The 24,696-nt window shown below is 36.5% G+C and overlaps 1 protein-coding gene across 1 annotated transcript; it reads right to left on the bottom strand.

Annotated features, from left to right (window-relative positions):
* Positions 1–1,093: 1,093 nt before the first annotated feature.
* Positions 1,094–24,219, bottom strand: si:ch73-173p19.1 (uncharacterized). Its single transcript, XM_059525032.1, has 17 exons — positions 24,066–24,219; positions 22,993–23,099; positions 22,635–22,768; positions 22,251–22,411; positions 20,994–21,152; positions 20,450–20,909; positions 17,738–17,839; positions 7,226–7,304; positions 6,486–6,703; positions 6,161–6,403; positions 5,234–5,332; positions 4,967–5,160; positions 3,638–3,812; positions 3,361–3,517; positions 2,534–2,687; positions 1,556–1,667; positions 1,094–1,475 (listed from the first exon to the last, which is right to left on the bottom strand). Exons 1-17 carry the CDS (start codon positions 24,078–24,080, stop codon positions 1,276–1,278), a joined length of 2,769 nt encoding a protein of 922 aa, XP_059381015.1. The 5' UTR covers positions 24,081–24,219; the 3' UTR covers positions 1,094–1,275.
* Positions 24,220–24,696: the final 477 nt, after the last annotated feature.

Genomic DNA, 24,696 nt, shown 5'->3' with positions numbered 1-24,696 from the left:
TAAAGTATAAAATAGTTTTAGACCATCCTAGTTACCGGCAAAATAAACTGTACATATGTGGAGCAGACTGAATTAATTTACCTGTACAACATGCATCTAATACAAGCTGTGCCATACATTCACACTCAATTTTTGTTAGTAGACTTCCTTAATGAATTGTTGTGTATATTTTCAGTATACTTGCACTAATGTCAAACAACTAACGGTTTCTACCACATCAAACAGCCTTCAGTGGGTCAACAGTGAAATGCCTATTTTGGGGTTTGTAGGAACACACACATTGAAAATTCATGGCATTTTAAATAAACGTGAAAAGATGCTACCGTGTGCATGATGCACCACTGACTAGCTCCTGAGTTCTGAATGTGCATCTCATTTTCATTCAGACCAGACAACTGGATGCATTTGACAGTTTCAACAAACCTTTGCGTCAGATCAAGACAGAACAGCATCGTGCATTCAAGGTATGTATAAAATTTAGAACTTGACTTTTTCTTTTTTTAATACATAGACCTTTTTTTTCCAGATATGATTGAGATGTTTTTGTATTTTAAATGTTATTGCATTCAAACGCTTTAAGGTACAACACTAATGCATACAGAAACAGTCAAACGCCAATGTGCTGAATGATGCTGTTCATTTTTTGGGAATTTCACGATTCATAACTTTTCTGTATCTTATGAAAAACTGTGTACGTTTAATTGACAGATGCATGTGCCATTAAACAAATAAATCCTCAAATTAAAAGATATACTAACAAACTTGCATCCAAAGTGAATACACATGTAGGAGTAAAACATCTGCTAGAATCAGTAAAACAACACTGACTTTGGCATGTAATTAAACGAAACGCCAACTTCCAGTCCAAAATGACTTTCCACTTCAATCAATCAATCATTCAGATGCATATATCCAAAATATATCCACGTGTCATTCATTAACACCTATTCCTCATTCATTTTAAAAATAAAAAATATCATGTTCGTGCACAAATCCTCAATACGCAATGTAAATGCTTCAAATACTTCTACATCTGTCACGCAAATTGTTGATTAGCATTATTTGGGCATCATTATTAATAAATTACGACTCCTTTTGTTTTTGCTGTATGCTATATTAGATGTTTAACCACATTCAAAAATGTATTTCAACTTGATTGTCGAACCCAAGTGAGATTGTAGCACTAATTATGGAAAAAGGAAGCTCTGAATAATCAGCCCTCTGAGAAACAGATGAAGGGTTCCATGGCCGTGTTTGAAGAATACAAAGAAACATCTAGGAGCGTGTGGCTTTGTTGCCGTTATCATCGTCGTCGTCATCAGACTGTTGGTCTGGAGGAATGGTGCGAGTATGGCTGGCCCGTACGCTGGTCAGATGATGGCAGGCGGAGATCAGGTTAGCAATGCCAACAAGAGTTACGCCTGTGCCATCCAGGTTCACTTGACTCAGCTGCATACGACACAGGAACTTCAGACCTGAGGAGTAGAATTCAGTCTGTTAGAGAAGTTTCTTTACTAGAAAATGACTGTGGAGGGAAGAAGACTGCACAACATACCCTGATCTGTGATTCTGGTTCTGCTGAGGTTGAGTTTCAGCAGCTGAGGACAGTGAACTAGACCTCGTCTGATCACCGTATCACCCACCTGTGTACTGGCCAAACCCATCACCTACAGAACACACATGTACTTCAGGCCAGAAATATTCATTGCCATATATAGAGAGAGTTCATATATTATTCATTTCAATTATATAGAATATTACATAGTAGGTTAATAAATATTATATATGATAAAATGTAACTTATTGCTGTGATGGTCAAGCTGAATTTTCAGCATCATTACTCCAGTCTTCAGTGTCACATGATCCTTCAGAAATCATTCTAATATGCTGATTTGCTGCTCTGCATTTCAAGCATTTCTGATTATTATTAATGCTGTTTTTTTTTTAACTTTTGTAATAATTCAAAGTAATTTTGTAAAGTTCAAAGTAAAAGCACTTATTTGAAATAAAATCTTGTTACATCATAAATGTCTTTATGAATATAATTTGTAAAAAGATTTAAATGCATTTAGTACAACAAAAAAAGTACAACATTTTTAAGATTTAAATTTTAACTACACATAAAAAATAAATATATAATAATTATTATAATATTTATACTATATATAAATCCTGTCAAACAATTAATTGCGATTAATTGCATCTAAAATAAATGTTTGTGTTTACATAATATATTTGTGTATTGTGTATATTATGTATATAGAAATACACACACATGCAGCATATATTTTGAAAATATCTACATGAAAATAATAATGTTCATATAATTTATATCATATATAAATATATTTCATATATTAAACATTTTTCTTAAATGACTACATTCATGTACGAGTATTTATATACACATAATAAATATTCACAGTACAAACAAATATATTATGTAAACAAAAAACGTGTATTTTGTATGTGATTAATCGCATTGATTAATTGTTTGACAGCACTTATAATAATCACATAATCTCTACTGTACCTGCAGATGTGGTAAGTGTGTGATCAAGGCTGCGACCCCTCTGCTGGTGACGGCTGTCCGGTCGAGACACAGTTCCTGGAGCTCTTTTAGACTGATCAGTCCCTGCAGCCCGCTGTCACTCACCTGAGTGTTGCTAAGAGACAGCTTCTTCAACCTATCAGGTGCAAAGGGGCGGGTCATCATTACCATCTTTGGTAAAAGATAAAGACTTTTGAATACTGTTCTAATGAAACAGAAATAAATCGCAAACGAATGCATATTTTCATTTCTGCAACTGCATGATATATTGCAATATAACGCCTTTTTTACTCAGAAAGCTGGAACATTTACTAAAGGAAGTTATCAGTCTGTAGGTTTTCTAAAACTAGTTAATCAAAAACTAAAAAACACTATGTTGACAAAAAAAGAACAGTGTGAAGAAGTCTTGTTTGTGGCACACATCCGCTCTTGGTGTGAAGAGATCGTTACACATAAATCAGGCTTCCCACAATTTCTGACCAAAGAATTTCCATTATTTCCAAGCCTTTTCCAGCTGTTCCTAATGACTGGACAAGAAATGGTAAAACTCATTTTATGAAGAAAGAGCTGAGGGTAACTACATTAAATTAATTTCCGTGAATTTTGAATTCTGTAATAGTTCCAGGTTTTTCTTGACTTAATGAAACCTGAAAAAAGGACAACAACAATTTGGGATCTAGCCAGTGATTTCGTAATTAACTCTACGTAAGCCTATTCCAGCATTACAAGGTTACACCACATTAAACCAGAACAGCAGCTCCTTTGCTCATGTGATTTACTGCATGGACACTTTGGACCTAAAGCTCTACCTGCTCATGCTGCCAAGCTGTGTAATGCCGTGGTCAGTGAGCTGAGTGTAATCCGTCAGGTCGAGCTCTGAGAGCAAAGTCTGTCTGGAGAGAAATGTAAGTCCAGTGTCCGTCACAGAGTGTCTGCTGGGCAGCGTGAGCTGGGTGAGCCTTAGGCCTGCGTGGAGACAAAGCTCTAACTTCAGACCCTAAACAGGATTGAATAACTTGCAAAACACATTTATGCAAGCATAAAATACTTCATAAACAATGCATAAATAGTTGTATTTGGCTGCACCTGAAATGATCTCCAGCGTGTGGTTTCCGTCTGCGACTGGTATGCCGGCCAGGCTGAGAGCTGATAGGCTGGGGTGGGTTGCTAGGCACTGGAGAGTGTTTTCTCGTACACCTGTGCCGTCCAGGTGAAGCGTCTGCAGGTTTCGGAGTTCTGCGAGTGCAGACACATCACTCACCTCAAGGAAAAATGAGACAAATGTTAAAAAATATATAGGCTAAACATCTGGTGAATTCCATTACGCCGTTCTTTCATGGTGCAAAATAAATAGACCTTACAAACAAGCCGTGTAACAGCTTCATGACTGGAGTTTGTTTGAAGGGACAAATGCAGTCTACCGTTTAGAAGGATACATTAAATTGATCAAAAGTAAAGACATTTATAATTTTGCAAAAGATTTATATTTTAAATCACCTGTTATTTCTATTCTTAATACAATTAAAAACAAAATTATATCTCAGTTAACACATACACACACAAAAATAATTCAGCATATTAGAATGATTTCTGAAGGATCATGTGACACTGAAGACTGGAGTAATGATGTTGAAAATTCAGCTTTGGATCACAGGAATAAATTACATTTTAAAATGTATAAAACTAGAAAACTGTAATTATTAATATTTCACAATATTGCGGTTTTTACCATATTTATTTATAAATAAATGCTGCCTCGTGAGCAAAAGAGGCTCTCAAAAACATAAAAAATCTTGCCAAGCTCAAACTTTTTGATTAAAAAAAATAAAAATTAATGTGGATTTAGGAAATCATTCTTTTCTTAGTCTAAAATTGTGATATAATCTGTTTTAGATAACCCCATCAACAAATGATTCTAAAATAATTGTAAAATCTATGTATCCTAGTGAAAAAAAAATACTGAAATGAATTTGAATTACCTTTTATTTTGTGCTAAGTATACATATTTTTCGGACTATAAGTCGCACCTGAGTATAAGTCGCATTAGTCCAAAAATACGTCATGATGAGGAAAAAACATATAAGTCGCACTGGACTATTAGTCGCATTTATTTAGAACCAAGAGAAAACATTACCGTCTACAGCCGCGAGAGGGCACTTTATGTTTTCAGTATAGGCTACAGGAGCAGTGAGCAGCATAGAGTGCCCTCTCGCGGCTGGAGACGGTAATGTTTTCTCTTGGTTCATTTCTCTTGGTTCATATCAAATTAAATTTGATAAATAAGTTGCACCTGACCATAAGTCGCAGGACCAGCGAAACTATGAAAAAAAGTGCGACTTATAGTCCGGAAAATACGGTACTACAAATGCATTTAGATATTTATGTGCTTAATAAAAATACCATGTATGTATGTACCTTGGTGTGTTTAATACTGAGCATTCGTAGCTGTGGTGCACATGTGGGCAGCACTCTCAGTGTGCTCTCTGTGATGGCCGTCTGATTGAGGCTGAGCTGACACAGCGCAGAAGAACCCGACTGCAGATACATCAGTAGACCTGCATCGCTTACTTTGGTCTGGTCCAGAGCCAGGAAGCTCAGACTGTGCAGTCCTGAGATCAGACACAAACAGATGATGCATTTGTACATGATGATAATCGTTCATGGATGCTCCCGCCGTCTCACCTGTGATATGCTGCAAACAGCTGTCTGTTAGTTTACTACAAGACGACAGGTTGAGATGCTGCAGTTTTGAGAGGTTGGACAAAACTGAAAGGCCAGCGTCTGCAAAAAGGAAACAGGAAATGATGAAGAGCTTTATAAATCATCTTACAAGCAAATCAAGCCAGTAATCAATAGAAATACATCCTATAGAAATTTACTTTTTCTCTCGGACATCTAGACATTTCACCCCAAAATCAACAGAATAAATACATATTTGATTTTTTCAGAAATCCATTTTTATGACAATGAAGCGCATTTACACCATTACCATAATGCAAAACAATTCATAAATTATATGTTTATTTTTTTACATCACATGTTAATGTAATAATCTTGATGTATTAAGAGTAAATATTTTTTGTAACATATTTCTGTTAAACATTATATATTTAAAAACAATAATACATTAACATATATTATTAAGTAATAATGATATAGTATTATTATTAATAACAAAAAAGTACTAACATTAATAATTAATTTTATTTTTGACTTTATTTTATATATATATATATATATATATATATATATAAAGCTTAATGTGTGCTACGATTTAATATTACTTGTGATATATTTATATTAAATATTTTTAATATATTTATCAATAATATATTAACAACTATTTTATTATTATTATTATTATTATTATTATCATTATTATTCATAAAAATGAATTAAAAATAAATACTATTTTATTATTTATTATATTTGAGCATATTTTTATATGTTTATTATATTTTTATCATTACAGTCATAAAACAAAAGATTTTTTGCATTTCAGTAATGAGAATTGTGGGCTAAAATGCAAAAGACTAACTAGTCTTAAAAAATGATTTACTGATCTATTTATTCGTTTATTTACTGTAATAGCATCTTAATATCGCACACCTGTGATGAGTGGAGAGTTGACGAAGCAGAGATGTTTGAGGCAGGAAAAAGCCCTCAGTTGCCGCAGCAGCTCGTTGGTGGTGTATGGGTAGCAGTTTAGGACAAACTTCTGCAGGGGGCAGCCAAAGAACAGCTCCAGGGTTCGCGGGCGGAGGAGACGTTCACGTGCCATATGAGCCAACAAGAGTTCGGCCAGCTCCGGGGTCAAACACGCCAGGCTACTGCTGTACTGCATGCTGGGAGCTGAGAGAGCAAGACTACGTTAAATGGCTTCTCCTAAGCACTTGTGTGACTGGTAAATAACACTTGGTGATCTGTTTCTGACCTGTCATGAGGGAAACGGTGGCCCTGGTGGCCATCGAGCAGAGAGAGGGCACGCGGGGGGTCTTGAAGGCTTTTTTGGGGGGAGAGGGATGCCCGTGTGGTGACTGCTGCTCGTCGTGATGAGCGGCTCGCTGTAAGCGCTCGACCGCAGCTTGACCCGCAGCTCCACGCAATACACTGATCTCCTCAGGGTCTGCTGGCTCATCAGGCTCCGCCTCCCTTCAACACACAACCAATCATAGTCACTTAAAGGGACAGTCTACTCAAAAATGTCAATTCTGTCATCCTTTACGATCATCAAATGCTTTTGGAAAAATATCTAACATTTAGTTTAGGTAACAAATCAATCAAAATTCTGAAAGCTGAGAGCAGTGATGTCACTTTAATGATGTCATGCTGAATTGCAAAAGGTTTTTCCTGCTTTTTTTTTTTTATTGCTTAATTTACATAAGACAGGGAACCAACAATGTAAAGACACTTTTGTATAGACCAGCACAAAGTTTACATTAAAGAGAGAAAAAAAATAAAATAAAAAATAAACATAAATAAATAAAACAAAACAACAACACAATAACAAGGAGCAAGGATGAAACCAAAATTGTAGTCGAAGTCTAAAAAAAAATTTAAATAGGTTTTTCCTGCTTACATTTACTGACATACTGAACTGTGATCTTTTTATAAAGCTCTTACTAATCACCCCATACATTTCTCACCCTTCAGCCCCTTTAGAAATCATCCTACCTGAGTCTGTTGCCCTGCTCTGGCCAGTGATGTCCCGCTCTTGCCCTGTTCTCCAGGAAGAAGGGCAACTGTGGCAGTCCTGTCAGATATATTAATTAGAATTCCATTAATTCTAATTCCATATAGAAAAGTGAAGTGACATTCAGCCAAGTATGGTGACCCATACTCAGAATTTGTGCTCTGCATTTAACCCATCCGAAATGCACACACACAGAGCAGTGAACACACACACACACTGTGAACACACACCCAGAGCAGTGGGCAGCCATTTATGCTGCGGCGCCCGGGGAGCAGTTGGGGGTCCGATGCCTTGCTCAAGGGCACCTAAGTCGTGGTATTGAAGGTGGAGAGAGAACTGTACATGCACTCCCCCCACCCACAATTCCTGCCGGCCCGGGACTCGAACTCACAACCTTTCGATTGGGAGTCCGACTCTCTAACCATTAGGCCACGACTTCCATTATATATCAGATATAATGCCTTTAGAAAAAAACTATTCATCAAAGAATCCTGAAAAAATATATCCACAAAATTATTAAGCAATTTTCAACATTGATAATACGTAATGTTTCCTGCACATGAAATCGGCATATAATATTGATTTCTGAAGGATCATGTGACACTGAAGACTGGAGTTAAATAGAGCTTTGCATCACAGGAATAAATTACATTTTGAAATATTTTAAAGATGTATCATTTGTATATCACTTTTTAAGACTACAAAAAAAGATAATAATAATAATAATTCACTGATCTTTTCAGGTTTTTCATGATTGAAGGTAGGCATCTTAAAAAAAAAAACATTTTAAAGAGCAATTTACAACGATTTACTTGTACGACCCCCATAAGCACATCAAGCAAACAAATTAAACTTAAAATGCACCTCGCTACTACCAAATTAGCTAAGCATTCAATTACACAGCCACAATATCAAAACAGTTGCACTGGAACTAACTGTGTGCTAGTCTAATTACCATATATGAACATGCTCAACCAATCCAGCTGCAGTTATTTCCTGTGTGTCTCATAGTATCTTAAAATGTTGTCCAAAGCTGTCCCCCGCATTAAACTTCCAGTGTAAAGAGCCTATATGTAAAGCATATGAAGTTCGAGCACACGACTTGCTTGCTAGTTGTGAGTTTTCTCATTTGAAAGAAGTGAATGGGTTTTAACTTATAACTGGATCTAAACTAGGACAAATAAGGTCATTAACCTCTTACCCAATATGGACTTCGCTGAGTTTCTCACACATTGGGTTACTGGGTTACTGAACAAAGATCTTCGATTCAGACCGACCTGAGCACAGCAGTCCAAAGGCAGCAATGCTCTGATAGTTTAAGATCAATAATCTACGTTATAAGATCGGTTACAAAACATTTCTCTAATTTTAGCTTTCCAGTTCCGGGAAAGTTTTATTTCTAAACAACCGTGAACATTCACAGAACATTCTGGGAAGCAAAGCTGGAATGAGACTGTGTCTATATGATTAAAACGACAACTAACCTATTTCTTTTAGTCAAGTATGTAGTTCCATTTATTTCAGAAACAAAGCTTTTGCAGAATCATGAATGGTGACCAGTTCACAGGACTCTCTGTGATTAGATCCCTTGAAGAAATGCTGGCACACTGTCTATTCATTACCATTCCGGTCCTCTTTTATGAGATTATGGCTTTTTCGGATTCAGTGGAGTCCAAAAGCATGGCATTTTAGTCCGTTCCAGACTGGCAGATATCAACAACTTTTGTTTACAGTCTCATCAGGAATTCCCTTTGATCGTAACGAGAAGTGCTCATTTTATCTTTGATTGTAATCAAGTCAATTCTAATTATTATGCTAATTGTGATGGTTTAATTATTGACAAATTACTTTTTACACTTTTTTTTTTTTAAAGCTTTATTTATGAGTTTTAGGACAATATTACAAAGAGGAAAACAAAATAAATGTGGCTTGGCAAAACAATTAAAGTGCACAATCTGTGAAATAAAATAAGTTTCATTGAAGGGGGGAAAAATGCAAGAACAATGAATCAGTCTACGTCCGACAATAAAACATGTTCCATGACATTATGCTTAAAAGGGTCCCAAGCTTTATTAAACTGGTAAGATGAACCTCTTATAGAATGTTTGATTTTTTCCAACTTTAGGAAAAAGAGGACATCACAAATCCATTGTGTTGGGGTTGGAGGCCTCTGATCCTTCCACTTCAGCAATATTAATCGTTTGGCTAAGAGCATGATAAAAGCTATACAATCAGATTGTATTTTTGTAAGATTATATGTTACAGGAGTAATTCCAAAAATAGCTATCAGCGGGCAAGGTGAGATCGTTCTACCCAAGAATCCAGAGATAATGTCAAAAACAGTAGCCCAAAAGCCCCTAAGCTTTATACAGGACCAAAACATGTGAGCATGTGATGCTGGGGTAAATCTACAGCGATCACAAGCAGGATCAATATGCTGAAAGTGCTTAGAGAGTTTTAGCTTTGTCCAATGTACACAGTGAACAATTTTGCACTGCAGCAGTCCGTGTCTTGCACAGACTGAAGATTTGTGTATTCTGTATAGGACTGATTCCCATTCCTCATCCGATATAACCATTTCTAAGTCGTCTTCCCACCAAGATTTTATTTGTGAGGGGGATGTATAGACTGGGGTCAAGATTTTACAGTACAGTGCTGATATAATGCCCTTTCATCTTAGAGGACTCTCCAATAAATGATCAAATGGAGAACAGGAAGGTGGAGCAGGAAACTGGGGGAACATTTTACGAACAAAGTCCCGGATTTGGAGATAACGGAAAAAATTATTCTTTGAAATATTATACTTCTCACATATCTGCTGAAATGAGCAGAAAGCCCCCTCATAGTATAAGTCATTAATAGCCCTAATGCCCTTAGCATGCCAAGATGTAAAAGACTTATCAATTATTGAGGGGTTAAAGACATGATTAGAATGAACAGGGGATTTAGGGGACATAGTTTGCCAGCCAAAATGGCGTCTCACTTGTTTCCAGATTTTAAGCGTAGATCTGACAAGTAAGTTTTTAGTGAATTTGTCACCAGGAAAGGATAGAGAAGCGTAAACTAAAGCTGCTAGGGAAGAAGGTAAGCATGAGGCAGACTCGATTGCTACCCATGACAAGGCATCAGCAGAGTATTCCTGGGCAGCATTGTTGATGGGAAATATTTCACTTTTCTGTAAATTCAATTTATAACCGGAGAGCCTTCCGAACATATAAAAAATTTTGAGTACATGAGGAAAGGATTCAGACGGGTCGGAAATATATAAGAGCAAGTCGTCCGCGTACAGAGAGACTTTATGCTCTCGTCCTCCTCTGATTATACCAGCTATTTTTGAATTTTGACACAAAGCGATAGCCAAAGGCTCTATTGCCACTGCAAACAAAAGAGAAGACTAGAAGATACGCTGAAGAAGTTTGTGTTGTTTTTAATCGGTAAAAGAAGGAAATATTGTTTTGCGATTGCCAGAAAGAAGAAGTTGTTGTTTTCTGTATTTGCCAGTTGCCCAGAAGAGTAAGAAGTTATCTGCCATGGCTGTAAGTAATGAAAAATTCGTTTCTTAGCCCGGTGTAATTCCAAAAGTGTTTGTCACACTGTATGTCTCTGCTTAACGTTAATAGTTAAAATGGTAAAATGTATACATTAAATTATCAAGGAATATTTTGTTAGACATGAAGTGAAACTAACAGCAAAACGATAACACGAGGCTGACTTCACACAGGCACGTTATAAGGCTCCTGATATGTGCATTGATTCATCCTTCATGTTTTTTTTTTATATCCCTGACACATAATACTGATCTCTCTCTCATTCACACACACACACACACACACACACACACACACACACACACACACACACACACACACACACACACACACACACACACACACACACACACACACACACACACACACACACACACACACACACACACACACACACACACACACACACGTACTCCACTGGCCCCACGCAAAACACATAGAATATATTTAATGATATACACGGACAACTCTTGCACAATAACTTGTTTGAGCAACCACATCATTTCTTTCTTACTTGTTAACTCTCTGTTTGTGGCAAATCTTTGTATCCTTCTATAATAATACACATAATATTTATCATGTTTTACAGTATCCTACACATCTGCAGTCCAAACGTGATCCAGAACAGTTCTGCCATGATGGGGGGGTTTGAACGTCCCTGCTGCAGTTTCACCACTGAAGAGAAGTTCTCTATTACACGTCACCTTCTAGAGAACCACATAAGTCATGCAGTGGAGCATGGAGGTATGGTGAGAGCATGTCTTTAGATATTGATTGGTTTTTGTGTTTTTAAATCATATATGCATGTATATGTATGTTGTATAATCTAAATATGTATGTGAATCTCAAAGAACAACAAGATGAACTGTAGTTTCTTGGGAACCACTAAAGTGATGAGAATATTGTTGTTATTTATCTATATGTGTTTTGTAACTTGCTGTGTACACTCTACAGTTTTGTTAACTTTTTTTCTAAAATCCTACAGGTTACTTCATCTTAAAATGAATGGCCCATGGAAGATCATTAAAACCAAGGTACAAGAATGCAATCATCAGTTTTTTTTCAGTCCTTGTTCTGTAGTTTTATGTATAAAAAAATAATTATATATTTAAATATTTGATAGAATATTTCAACCCAGAGAGAGGGACTGGATTGTGGTCTGTTCATGCTGATGGTAAGCTGTGAATTACAGATTCTGAGCAGTTATGGTGATGGCAAAAGTTTAGTTTAGTTTACATGCAGTATTTAGATGAATATGGTCTAGTGTTATCTGTACGGTACAGTACAGTAAATTGGTGTCAGTACATTTTAATATTTGAATTTTCTCAATGGTATTTGTTATCTGTTTCAGTATGCACTCTATATAGCCCTGGACTGGACATTTGACTTTAGCCAGATGATGACCTCAAATTTTCTTTTGGAAGGTTTTCCTTTTTTTATATATTTATTTTTTCCAGAAGTTTTTCGAATGCATTCTCAGTTTTTTTATTTTGTGTTTTATCTGTTAGGATGACATCCCTCAGCTCCGAAGGTGGTGGTGTCGTTTGCTCTTGCAAAACCTGTCACATCCAAGGTAAACACAACTGGTTAATGAAATGAAATGGATTCTTCTGCATTCAAACTACCCAGAAACACTAAATGTTTCCTCCTAGAATGTTTTGTTCCTAGAAAAAGATTCTCTACAAATGGTCCATTTACCTAACCTTTGAGTCTGTCCTTAGGTTGTCAGAGTCCACCATCACCAAACAGCCAGCTAGTACGGAAACTTTGATGGGTCAAGATGACAGTGATGAGGTAAAAACGTTTTTTTTTTTTTTTTTTGTGAAAATAATTATAGTAATTTTAGATTTAACCCACAAACACAGTTTATTTTGTACTTTCAACAGAAGATCAAAGAGGAACTGAAGAGGAAGTTCATAAGGGACATTGGTGTAGCATGGTGCTGGGTTCAGAGGCACTGTGAGCTGTTCCATGGAGAGGTGACAGAGCCTGGATTTCTCCAGATGGATGAAGAAAAACAGTCTAATATAATCAAAGACTACATGAAAGGAGAGACTGAGAAAGCAAGGAATACCTGTGTGTTTGTCTTTGACAATCGCGAGGATATGGAAACATTCTTGTTAAAATGTGTTTATGAACAGGGGCTGAAAGTCAATGCCATGTTTCTGGGAGAAATTTAATTTATAATAATTTATTTACTCTACATTGTTGAATATTATTGTTTTGTGAAATAAATATAACAATACCCAGTGAAACAAGGGATGTCTTTTTATTGATCTTTATGCATCCGTAGGACTTGGACACATTTTTATATATATTTGTGTTGATGGAAAAAGGCCCAAAAGTCAATGCCATGTTACTTACATAATCTATCAAAGCAACCAATGACTTAATCCTATGTATGTGTAGCTAAGTCTATATAGAGAACCATCAATCCTATCATGCAAATGTTGCTCTTTTTTGCGAGGTGATAAACTTTTTTTTTCCATGCACATATTAAAAATATTAGTGTGTAGATCATAATTGTTCTTGTATATAATTAAAAGGAAAATAAAAATACTTAAAACCAAATGAAGTATATAAATTTGCCAAAGTCAGGAACATTTTTTTATTTAAAATGAAAGAAATATGAAAAATAAACACATTTAAAAAAAATAAAAAAGAGGGGAGGATTCCAGTTATTGCATAACACCCATATTTATCCTTAAAATAGTGATATGATCACTAACGTTCCCACCTTATAAGTGAAACATATTTTTTGAGAATTAGATAATTAAAAATGCCTTAAACCAAATTGTCTACTTAACTTTGATATTGTCTAAGGTATGTTACAATCGATCATAAAATATGTGAATTTGTCATTACATAAGCGAACAGCGAAAGGTATAAATATTTTATTATATTTTGCACGCGTTTTACCGACTGTTTGGATGAATTTACTTCCATACATTAGAGATGTGGCCTAGGTTTAATTTGTACTATTTAAATTTATTTAATACAAGTTATTTAACCTGTATTAGTAAAACGAAAGACTACATTATTTAATTTGATCCCCGAAACAACATACTTCCGCCATTTTTGCACATGCGCACAACACATGGGTGTTCACCTGGCATCACCCGATGACGTATTTTTACGTATGGCATAGGCGTGGCGTCTGACGTCACACTTGGATGTAGGCGGGGTTGGATGTCCACCGCAAGCTGCAGCGAGACGCTCCTCAAATTTCAGGTACAGATAAAGGCATGGTATGATAGAGAATGTTGAATAACCATCTGACATTAACGAATGAGAGTCTGTTTTTAATAAAACCAGTTTGGTCGGTAGAAATTATACTAGGAAAAATTGTTTCCAATCGCAATGCAAGAATTTTGGCTAAAATTTTCACATCAACATTTAAAAGAGATATGGGGCGGTATGAACTACACATAAGGGGATCTTTGTCCTTTTTCAGAATTAAGGAAATTGAGGCTTCTCGTACAGTTTGGGGAAGACAGGCTAATTCAAATGACTCATTGTACATATTTAACAAAAGGGGAGCTAATTGACTAGAAAATTTCTTTAAAAAATCAGTTGGAAAGCCATCTGGCCCAGGGCTCTTGCCACTTTGCATGGCTGAGATGGCATCATGAACCTCATTTAAAGAAATAGGGCTGTCCAGAAACTGCACAAAATCAGTACAAATGCGAGGTAATGAGAAATCTTTGAAAAAATTATTAAAGTCCACATAATCAGAGGTTTGTTCAGAAGAATACAATAACCGATAAAATTCCAAAAATGAATTATTGATTTCATAATGATCTGACAGTAGGGTATTGTGTATTTTAATAGCTGAAATGATATGGGAAGCAGAGGATTGTCTAAGCTGGTGGGCAAGAAGCTTGTTTGCCTTTTCTCCATATTCATAATAGGTATGCCTTGATTTAATTAGCATCTCCTCAGTTGTGACAGTAGAGAGGGTATCGAAATCAGTTTTTAAGAGAAGACGTTCTTTAAGTAAATTGGGTGAAGGGTTATTTACATATTGTCTTTCTAATTGGGAGATACGATCTGTCAGATCAGTCAAAGATCTTCTCTGTTTTTTCTTTACAAATAATATATAAGATATAATTTGACCTCTAATATAAGCTTTGAATGTTTCCCAAAGGTTGCTATGTGTTGTATCTGGGGTAACATTCATGCTGATAAAAAAAAAGTCTATTTGGGAAGAAATTGTGTCGACAAAATCTTCAATAGTTAGTAGGCGTACATTCAGCCTCCAGAGTGGTCTTTGCGTATATCTACACTCAAACCTCAGGCCTAAAGTAAGAGGAGAATGATCTGAAATAACAGTTGCGTTGTAAGTACAATGCTGAACCCAGGACAAGAGCTTGTTGTCAATTAAAAAATAAACAATGCGAGAAAAAGACTGATGGACGTGGGGAAAAAAGGAATAGCCGTGCATAGATGGGTTCAGAAATCGCCAAACATCTGTGACAGCATAATCATTTATTATTTTTGCTGACTTTGAGATGGTTGCTCCTCTTTGAAACACTCTGTCAAGTGTAGGATTTAGACAAAGATTGAAATCTCCTCCAATTATCAAAAAATTTGAGTGCAAATTTGGTAAAACTGAGAAGAACTTAATGAAAAAATTATCATCATCAAAGTTAGGTGCATAGACATTTGGCAATACCACAGGAGTACTAAACAGTAGCCCAGATACTATGATGTATCTACCATTACGGTCAGCCTGGACATCTGAGGGATTAAAAGAAATATCTTTATGAATAAGGATAGCAACTCCCCTTGCTCTACTAGAAAATAAGGGATGAAAAGATTTCGAGACCCATCTTCTGCGTAATTTAGTGTGATCAGAGACATTGAGATGTGTTTCCTGCAAAAATACTATTTTAGCTTGTAAGCTTTCCAGGTGAGTTATAACTTTGTTAAGCTTGGAAGGACGACCAAGACCCTTTACATTCCAGTTAACAAAATTAATTACCCTGCTTATAGATACACAGGGGAGAGAAAACTATTGAAGATATATACAGAGATGTTGAAAATTGACAAAAATAATAACAACAAACCTGTAACCCCCACCCACTTCAACACCTCCCCGAAACAGGTGTATACAAAACCCCATAAGGAACGAAAACACAGATGACCTAATTCGCATCTAGGATATGCTAGCAAGAACTAAACTAAGCACATCATCAGGTAAACAAACATAAATTAAGTACACAGACCACAGCGTAAGTATCTATCCAGTCAACAGTAAATAATAAACTTAATAATAATAATAAAGCCATGAGTGGCTAAATCAAATCAGTTTCAAAACAAACTGTAGACTGCAGTCCAATGCATGTTAATTTTTAAGAGTAAAAAATAAAATAATAATAATTAAAACAATATAATAATAACAGTCTGGTCAAGACAAAGTGTAATCTTGTCGGATCATCACAAAGATAATGTATCTTGCGAGATGAACAATGTCCTCAAAAGACGGCAGTAAAAACAAAGTGTTCCCAGTTACGATGAAATTGCTGTTTCGTTCGCCTCAATTGTCTGAGTGTTTTTTACGTAGTCCATTGCTTTCTGTGAATCCGTGAAAAGCTGCTCAGTTTTACCTGGCAGAGTGATTCGAAATCGGGCGGGATGACAAAAGCCGAATCGAGCACCTTGAACATTGCACAGACATTTGCGTACTTCGCCGAACGCCACTCTTTTCTTTGCCTCGTTTGCTGTAAGATCTGGGAAGAGAAAGACGGGTTTACCATTATAGGCCAGTTTTCCATTTTGTCGTGCCCTTTGGAGAATCTGTTCACGAATGTGGTAGAAGTGAACCCTGATAATGAAGGGCCTGGGAGGTTGACCAGGTTTTGGCCTTGGCTGGAGTGACCTATGAGCTCGATCGAGCAGCGGCTTCTCTTCCAAGTTCATCAGGTCACGTAGAAGGTTCGAGACAAATTCCGTCGGACGGTTACCCTCTTCTCCGTCTTCGATTCCGATCAGTCTGATGTTATTTCTCGATGATCTGCTTTCGAGATCCTCGCACTTGAGAGACAAAGCGTTAACTTCGGTCTGAAGTTTGGCCATGGTAGTTTCGAGATGTGCGAGAGTGTCGCTCGTGGCCGTCGCAGAGTCCTCGACAGCTCGCAGCCGCTCCTCATGTGAGCTTAGAGATTGCTGTATTGTGGCAACAGCCGAGGTCAGCTTTTCTTTAACACCGTTGAAGTCTGATTGTAGACCACTGATCGCACTTTCGATCTTAAGACAAATGTCATTGTTCATGGATTCGAGCGATTGTTTGACTATTTCAGCTGAAAGTGTCTCCCCCTCATTAGTACCTCTCGAGTCAGGCGAGCTAGCCGTGTTAGCCCGCGTCTCTTTGCCACCTCGTTTGTTGCCCGGAGCTGCCATGAAAACACCCAGTATCTACTAACTTTTTGCCAGTGTGTTCATAAATCATATCCCAGTGAAAGAATAAACTAAATAAACTTCTAGGTCTGATTGTTATTTAATTGAAATTTCACCTATGGGGAGCTCACTAAAAACGCGTCCACATCGTGTTCACGCAACAGCGCCCCCCCCCCCCCCCCTTTTACACATATTTTATTCATTATTAATGGTGCTGACTATTGCAAACATCACTATTATTATTGCTCATACTAAAACAAAGCCAGCAATTCAAGTATCAAGCTTAAGCACTTAATTCACCACACAATGTTTGTGTTGAAAGCATGAATAGTACCTCAAAAAGCAATCAGTCTTATTTTTGCCTGACAAAAAATAAAAAAAGTTTGGAAAAATCTCATATATTTATATGGAAAGGAGCCCCATAACTAGAGTCTAGAACACCATACAGACTTCAGACTCTTTTTACCTGGGCAATCATCTGGGAAGCACCCAGAACATCCTAGCAAATGCCGAGAAAATGTAGTGTGAAAGTAAAATGTAACAAACCGTTGAGATGAAATGGAGGTACAACTTCTTCTTCTGGTTGCTCCTCGTTTTCCAAATGTTCTTCATTTCCTGCATCTCCTTGCACCAGTTTATGGCCTCGTCCTGTCAGAAGTAAATGTGTAATAACACAAGACCACTTCCACTGAACTGACGTTTGTGTTATTGTTAACTAAAACTATTGAAAACATTATTGTTCATTCAGGTACAGCTGAAAATAAAATAAATATTAGATGAAATAATCTAATAATGGAAATAAATCTGATATAAAAATAAACTAAATAAACAAACCTACATATTAAAGGTCCTATGACATGAAAATTTCACTGTGAGGAGTGGGGCGGGGCCGGTGGAGTGATTGGAGATGAACGACACCTGTTCGACCCACCGGTCTCGAGTCACACGGAGGAGATGGAAGGATATAAAACAGTTTGTGCAACAGTCGTCCGCGAGGGGCTGTTGCGCTGTTTTGTGTTTATTTTGATTATTAAAGTTTCATTTGATTGTCCGCCGGTTACCGCCTCCTTCTTCCCGATGATTAGGAAGGTTTTATCATTACATTCACTTCCTGAGGTTTTTTTAACATTATAACGAGTTTCCTTAGCCTGTATATGGTCCCCAAGTTTCTAGAAATTCTAATCGGTGTAAATCGAGATTTTGCTCTCTTTCTCTGCCTTTGAGAAAATGGAAGCTCAAACGGGCTGATCTTGAATCTCCAACTTGTGACGTTATAAGGAGAAATGTTACCTCCCCTTTCTCTGCTTTGCCCGCCCAAATATTTACATATAATTCAGTCGCAATGTCAGCACAGGCGTTACAAACAGACTTTTATGATATGGATTCGACAGCACCGCCACAAACAGTGAGTAACAGTGTTCATTAATGTCTGATCTGTGATCAGTGATTTCTGATGTGTAGCTAATCATTCAAGTTCACACAGACTTTCTTTCTAAATCGTTTAATACTGTTTATGCATCAGTGAATCAAGCCAGTGACTAAACGATCAACTTCACGTTGTTTCTCTTAGTAGCATGAAAGAAATCTGTTATTTAAATTGTGATTTAACTACAGAGAGCGATCAAAGAACGCTCCCTTTTTTTTCGGAGCTGTCAATCACACATCGCGAGTATATCTGCACACTTGCCTAAACTGCCGTTACAATGAATGACGCTGTTATGCTGCACAACGAAGCTCTTACTGCATTCATGTGGTGTATTCATGTGTTTGCTGTTAGTTGTGGTGAAAGCATTTTGTGAGAGAAAACGTGTTGCAATAATGACGAGATCACTGCATTCACGCGATAAACAGACTCTGTCTACTCAATGCTCATCACTGCAGCCTTTCATGTGATGGGAAAAGATCGAAAAAATAATTATATAATCAACACTTTCACGATTCGTTAATCTCGACAGCTGTAATAGTAAAAAAAAAAAAAATAATATATATATATATATATATATATATATATATATATTTGAGAGGGGTTCCACATGTAATACACATTTAGAATGCAAAGATATCAGCCAATCACAACAGTTGTCGTTTTACTCGGAGTCTCACAGCAGACACGCCCCTTCAAACAGAGCATTCAAGCCAGAGGGCTAATATCTGGATACAAAAATGCAAGGGCTGCTCCGATCACGATCGGCCGATCGTTATGCGCATCTCGTCAGTAAAGCCGGTTTTCTAATCAGTGGTAAATTCAATCAGGTGCGTGATTTCACATAGAGCAGCTGTTACTACACAGAGCCATTGTTAACTGAGAAGATGCGCAAATCCACGTTCATTTTAGGCGTTTATTTGCGCATCTTCTCAGTTAACAACGGCTCTGTGTAGTAACAGCTGCTCTATGTGAAATCACGCACCTGATGGAATTTACTGCTGATTAGAAAACCGGCTTTACTAACAAGATGGGCATTAATGATCGGCCGATCATGATCGGAGCAGCCCTAAAAAATGCTTTTTATTTCTAAATTTTAAATGTAAAAATCATACTAACAATATAAGTACACCTAAGGAAATGTCATGGGACCTTTAAGCAACAATAAGTAATATATCATTATTATTATTATTTAAAACTATTGAAAAACTATGTGTTCAGTGTAGACTACAGGAGCACTGAGCAGCATTAGAGCGCCCTCTCGCGGCTGTAGACGGTAATGTTTTCTCTTAGTTCATTTCTCTTGGTTCATGTCAAATTAATTTTGATAAATAAGCCGCACCTGACTATAAGTCGCAGGACCAGCCAAACTATGAAAAAAAGTGCGACTTATAGTCCGGGAAATACGGCAATCGTTAATCAAATAAAAAAATTAATACAAATGAAATAACTAAATCTAAAATAAAATAAAATTAAATTATAACAAACTTAAATAGTATGAAATAAGTAATATGTCACTAATTTAACTTTTTTTTTTTAAATAATCAATATTTAGAAAAATAAACTAATAAAAATTACAAAAGCACATAAAATCACTAAACATTAAACTTAAACTGAAAATATAAAAAGCCAAGAGTGCTGCAGGGTTTATAATGGGATTTTTCATTTTATGAGTATGATAAACATAAATTGACAATAATTGGAATTTTTGCAATCACGGCTGCAGCAATCAAAATATTATATTTATACAAAATATTAGAAACCGGAAAGTAGTCTAAAAATAATACTAAAATAACTGTGTGGTGCACTCACAAATGAGTCAAAGTGAATCATACCCCAGTAATGAGAGGGTCCTGACAGCGGAGGTCCGACCCCAGGAATCCCAGCATACCCCACTGCTTCCTCCCACAGCTGAGGGGGCAGAGGTGGAGGCACCGCAAGTTCCTCTAAAGCCCCGGCCTCCACCTGGGATTGCTCATTTGGAGGTGCCACTGGCTCTTCCCGTGGCTCCGCCTCCGCCTGCTCTACAACGGCCAATCGGGATGCTGGACTGGGCGGGTCCTGAGGCGTCTCGGGGGGCGTGGTCTGTATGCAAAGCGCAGCATTGGGAGACAGTCCTAGAGACCGGAGGGAGCAGGTTAGCTCCGCTTCTCCAAAGCGCTTTCGAGGAAACCCTTGCAGGAGGGAGAAAGCGGGTAGTGAAGGATGGCGGCCGGCAATGTATTGGACGACGTGACTTAAGGGAGTGTCTGCAGGAAAACGCTTGCGCATTGATTCTCCAGAGGGAAGGCGAATCTATGACACAAACAAAACAAAGATGTGAAATAATGCCAACAGGGATTGTTAAAAAGAAGAGAAGAAACAGATGTGATCTCGCACCATGAGGATGCAGTGGTTGTCCATGCTGGGCTCCACATGTCCTCCCAGTCTCTGGCCCTGTCCGCTGGATGCAGAGGTCTCGGCCGTGGCTTCACTTTGGGCCTTCTCCTGCTGACTGCGCCGGTCCTCTGCGATCCTCTTCAGTACCAACTCACGCTCCTGACCAAAGCACAAACCGTTAATCTACTGAAAAAACAAAAATGATCTTGAAGACCATGAAACTGACAGTTGATGTAGGAAACGTTTTTCAGTAAAAAGAGAACTAAATAAAATGTTTTTGATAGGTTGAGGTTGTTTTCACATGGTGACTTCTTTATGGCATAATATAATAAATGTATATTTATTATAATTATATTTTAAAATATTAAAATATTTAATAAATAATATGTATTTTTTTTTTAGCTATTTAAAATATATGTTATTATATAAATATTCATTATATTTACTGTATGACAGAATATAAGATATTTGCCAATTATATATATATATGAAGATGACAAATGTATAAGAAATACTAAAAAAGAAACCACTAAATAAATAAATAATAATAAACACTCTAAATAAACAAACATAAATAAACTAAAATGGAACTAAATCTGATAAAAAACAAAATAACATTAAGCAACAATAAGTAATAATTTATTATTATACAAATAAAACTATCAAAATAATTTTTTTTAATTCAGGTAAAGCTGAGAATAAAATATAAATAATAGATTAAAAAACTTATACTAATCAGAAATGAATAAACACAAATAGATAAATAAAAATATAAAAACTAAATAAGCCAAAATAAATTCAAACTAAATGAAACTAATCCTGAAATAAAAATCAATGATAAAACAAATGGACTTAAATTTTAAGAAATAATAAGCAATATAGCATTTTTAACTTAATTTTTGAATATTTAATTTAGCAAAAAATCAACTAATAACAATTATATAGAGAGAAAGAGCGTGATATCACATTCATAATTTATGTTATAAAGTATTCTTTCTTCTCTCTATACAGTATATGGTCTTTTAATAGCACACAAAAAATAATAATAAAAAATAATAATAATTAAAAAGATAAAAAATTAAAAACCTTTTAAACAGCTATTGGTCATCATTGAATCATTGAATTTAAAAGGACAGATTTTGTGCTCCACAGAAGAAATCATGAAATGACATGGGCGTGAGTGGATTCATTTTTGAGTAAAGCAACCCTTGCTTCTGGAGCTTTACTGTAAGAACATGACACCTTTCTCTGATTCACCTGCTTCTTCTGTCTCCTTTCTGCCCGCGCCTCTTGAGCCACTCGCTGCCTCTGCTGCTCGTTGAAATGACTCTTATCGAGCTTGATCCGTGTTTCCAGGGGTGGATGCTCTTTTGCCGTGGGAGCATTCACAGAAGGAGGTGCCAAGACCAATGAAGGACCTAAAAGCAGAACATACTTCTGTATTGCATAACACTTCAGATTCCAGTATAAACATCCTGCTAATGATCTGCAGCACACTAAGCTAACAATCACATGAGTCACATGCTAGTTTATTTGTACAGTAAATCACATTTTCCTTTCCAGAAGAATGTTAACACTCTTGTGAAAGAAGTCTGTTTGTGTCACACGAATGAGTAAATGAACAAACAGTGCTGTTTGTACCTGTTGCTTCAGACTGTGAGTTATTGTTAGTGCAGAAAGCATCTTTGGGAGGGTTGAACGCAGAAAACGCAGTCTCTAATGGACCTGAAGGCTGCTTGACTAGTTTATGCCGTGGACTCCCACCCTGCAAAAGCCTTCAGAGCAAACGTGAAAATAACGAGAGGGCAGGTGCTTAATATTCAAACACAATGCTGTCTAATAACACTTTCAATATTCCCTAAAGCTATTGAATATAACCAGACAGGTTTATGACTAGCCTGTGCTTTTACATAACTGGTCACACTTTTTTTTCTATTGGGAAAAAGTCAAAAATAAATTATAAAGCTTATTTTTATATTTTCATCCATAAAACATTTACCATTCAGCCGCTTCTGGTACAGAGAAGAACCCGGCCTGTATCGCCGCCTGTATCTGATCTTGACTGAAGCCCATCTCAGTGAGGGTGCTGATGAACCCCCCTATGGTCTAGAAAACACCATAAACTTAATATTTAATATAAAAATTACTTTTCATACTTTCATCAAATTTACTTTAATTTTTAACTTAAAATGCATGAAATAAATGTGTTTTTTATTTAGACCACAACTCTAAGTAAAAGATGCACATGGAATCGGCGCAAATTAAAGGCTGTAAAATAAGGTCCCTTTAACATGTAAAGGCAACAACAGATGCTCAGAACAAACAAAAACACATCACATCATCATACTGTAGCATGCACACTGTACTAATGTGGTCACCAAAGATTTCACATGATATCACAGTGGACTTTACTTTGATACAGTTTGTTTTTTTTCCCCGTTTATGAATTCTTGTGGGATAGCAATAGTGCCATATTTGATTCAAGTGCAATATTTGTATAAAAGCAGTATTTCCATTTGATCAGGATTGAGGTTACAAAAGCTGCTATCCCTTGCACAATAAGAGCATGCATAAGATCGCATTTACTTATGATTATTTCCTTATTATTTTTATTTGAATCTAACCATGTTGTCCAGTGCAAGTAGGCCAAGTCAATTCAGTTTTAACTGTCTGAAGAACACTGAAAACATTTAAAAGGTGAATCATTTATATTATTTGATTGCATCTTATAACATTCTATATATATTTGAGACCGCAATAAACATGGCATGTTTTTTTTTTACAAACCATGTAAAATCACTCATATTGTTTGCAACGAAGGTATCGGGGGACTTTCCTTCTGATTTAGGCCTACTGTGCATTTCCTTGTTATCTTAAAGAGTTACTATAACAATGTCTGTATAACTAAAAGCTTCACGAGACAATAATAAAAGGTTGTGCATTGTGCTGGACTGTAGAAACTAAATGCATTGACAGTTTATCATGTTTTATCCGTGTCGGCAAGCTAATATAGCAATGCAATAAGCTTTATAAAAACATTAAGGCCGATTCTGATTAACCATAATCGCTTACCGTTGTGGAGTCCATAACTGTATTTAATATTCTCAAAAATCCTGGAAATATGGGTTTGTTGTTACTTTGCAGAAAGAGTTTATTGATTGTCCGCACAGTAGAACGCTGACCGTATACGTCACGGGTTCTGTTCAGTCCGGAGTGTTTGCTCGAAGCTGATTGGATGACTAACAGCTGGAAACGCCCCTTGAAGACTGTCAATCACAGCTCGCCCGGATGTATTTAAAGGAGCAGGCGCGTCTCTACTCAGTGGAGTTCATAAACATTTGCTAAAGCGTTCACATTTCAGACGGTCACCTTACAAAACGTTTGTCTGCAAAATCAGCAAATTTCTTTTGCTGTAGTTTTTGTTTCACTTTTGGGATGCAATACGTGTCATTGGCCGGCAGATGTCACATTTGGACATATTTGGAAGAACAACATAACAATAAAATACGATTTTTTTCTCTCTCTCTTTTTCAACAAATGGTTAGTGAAAGAGGTGCTTAATATTTAGAAATATCAACCTAGTAAGTGAAACTTAATTTTACACTGGCCAATTTTAATTTGTATTCATTTCTATCGGGGTTTGCAAACCATTACAATTTTACACTACGGGTTGTGTGAAAAATAAAGGGTTCTCATAAATTAA

The sequence above is a fragment of the Carassius carassius genome, chromosome 35, assembly GCF_963082965.1.
Source record: "Carassius carassius chromosome 35, fCarCar2.1, whole genome shotgun sequence".
Lineage (NCBI taxonomy): Eukaryota > Metazoa > Chordata > Actinopteri > Cypriniformes > Cyprinidae > Carassius > Carassius carassius.
This window is presented reverse-complemented; position numbering and strand designations above follow the sequence as displayed.

What these genes read in the sequence shown, in the direction of transcription:
- si:ch73-173p19.1 (XM_059525032.1), bottom strand. An exon ending in CACCGTTTCCCTCATGACAG is followed by an intron (nt 6,404 to 6,485) that starts GTCAGAAACAGA and finishes TTGCTCTCTCAG; the next exon opens with CTCCCAGCATGCAGTACAGC. An exon ending in CACACTTACCACATCTGCAG is followed by an intron (nt 1,668 to 2,533) that starts GTACAGTAGAGA and finishes TGTGTTCTGTAG; the next exon opens with GTGATGGGTTTGGCCAGTAC.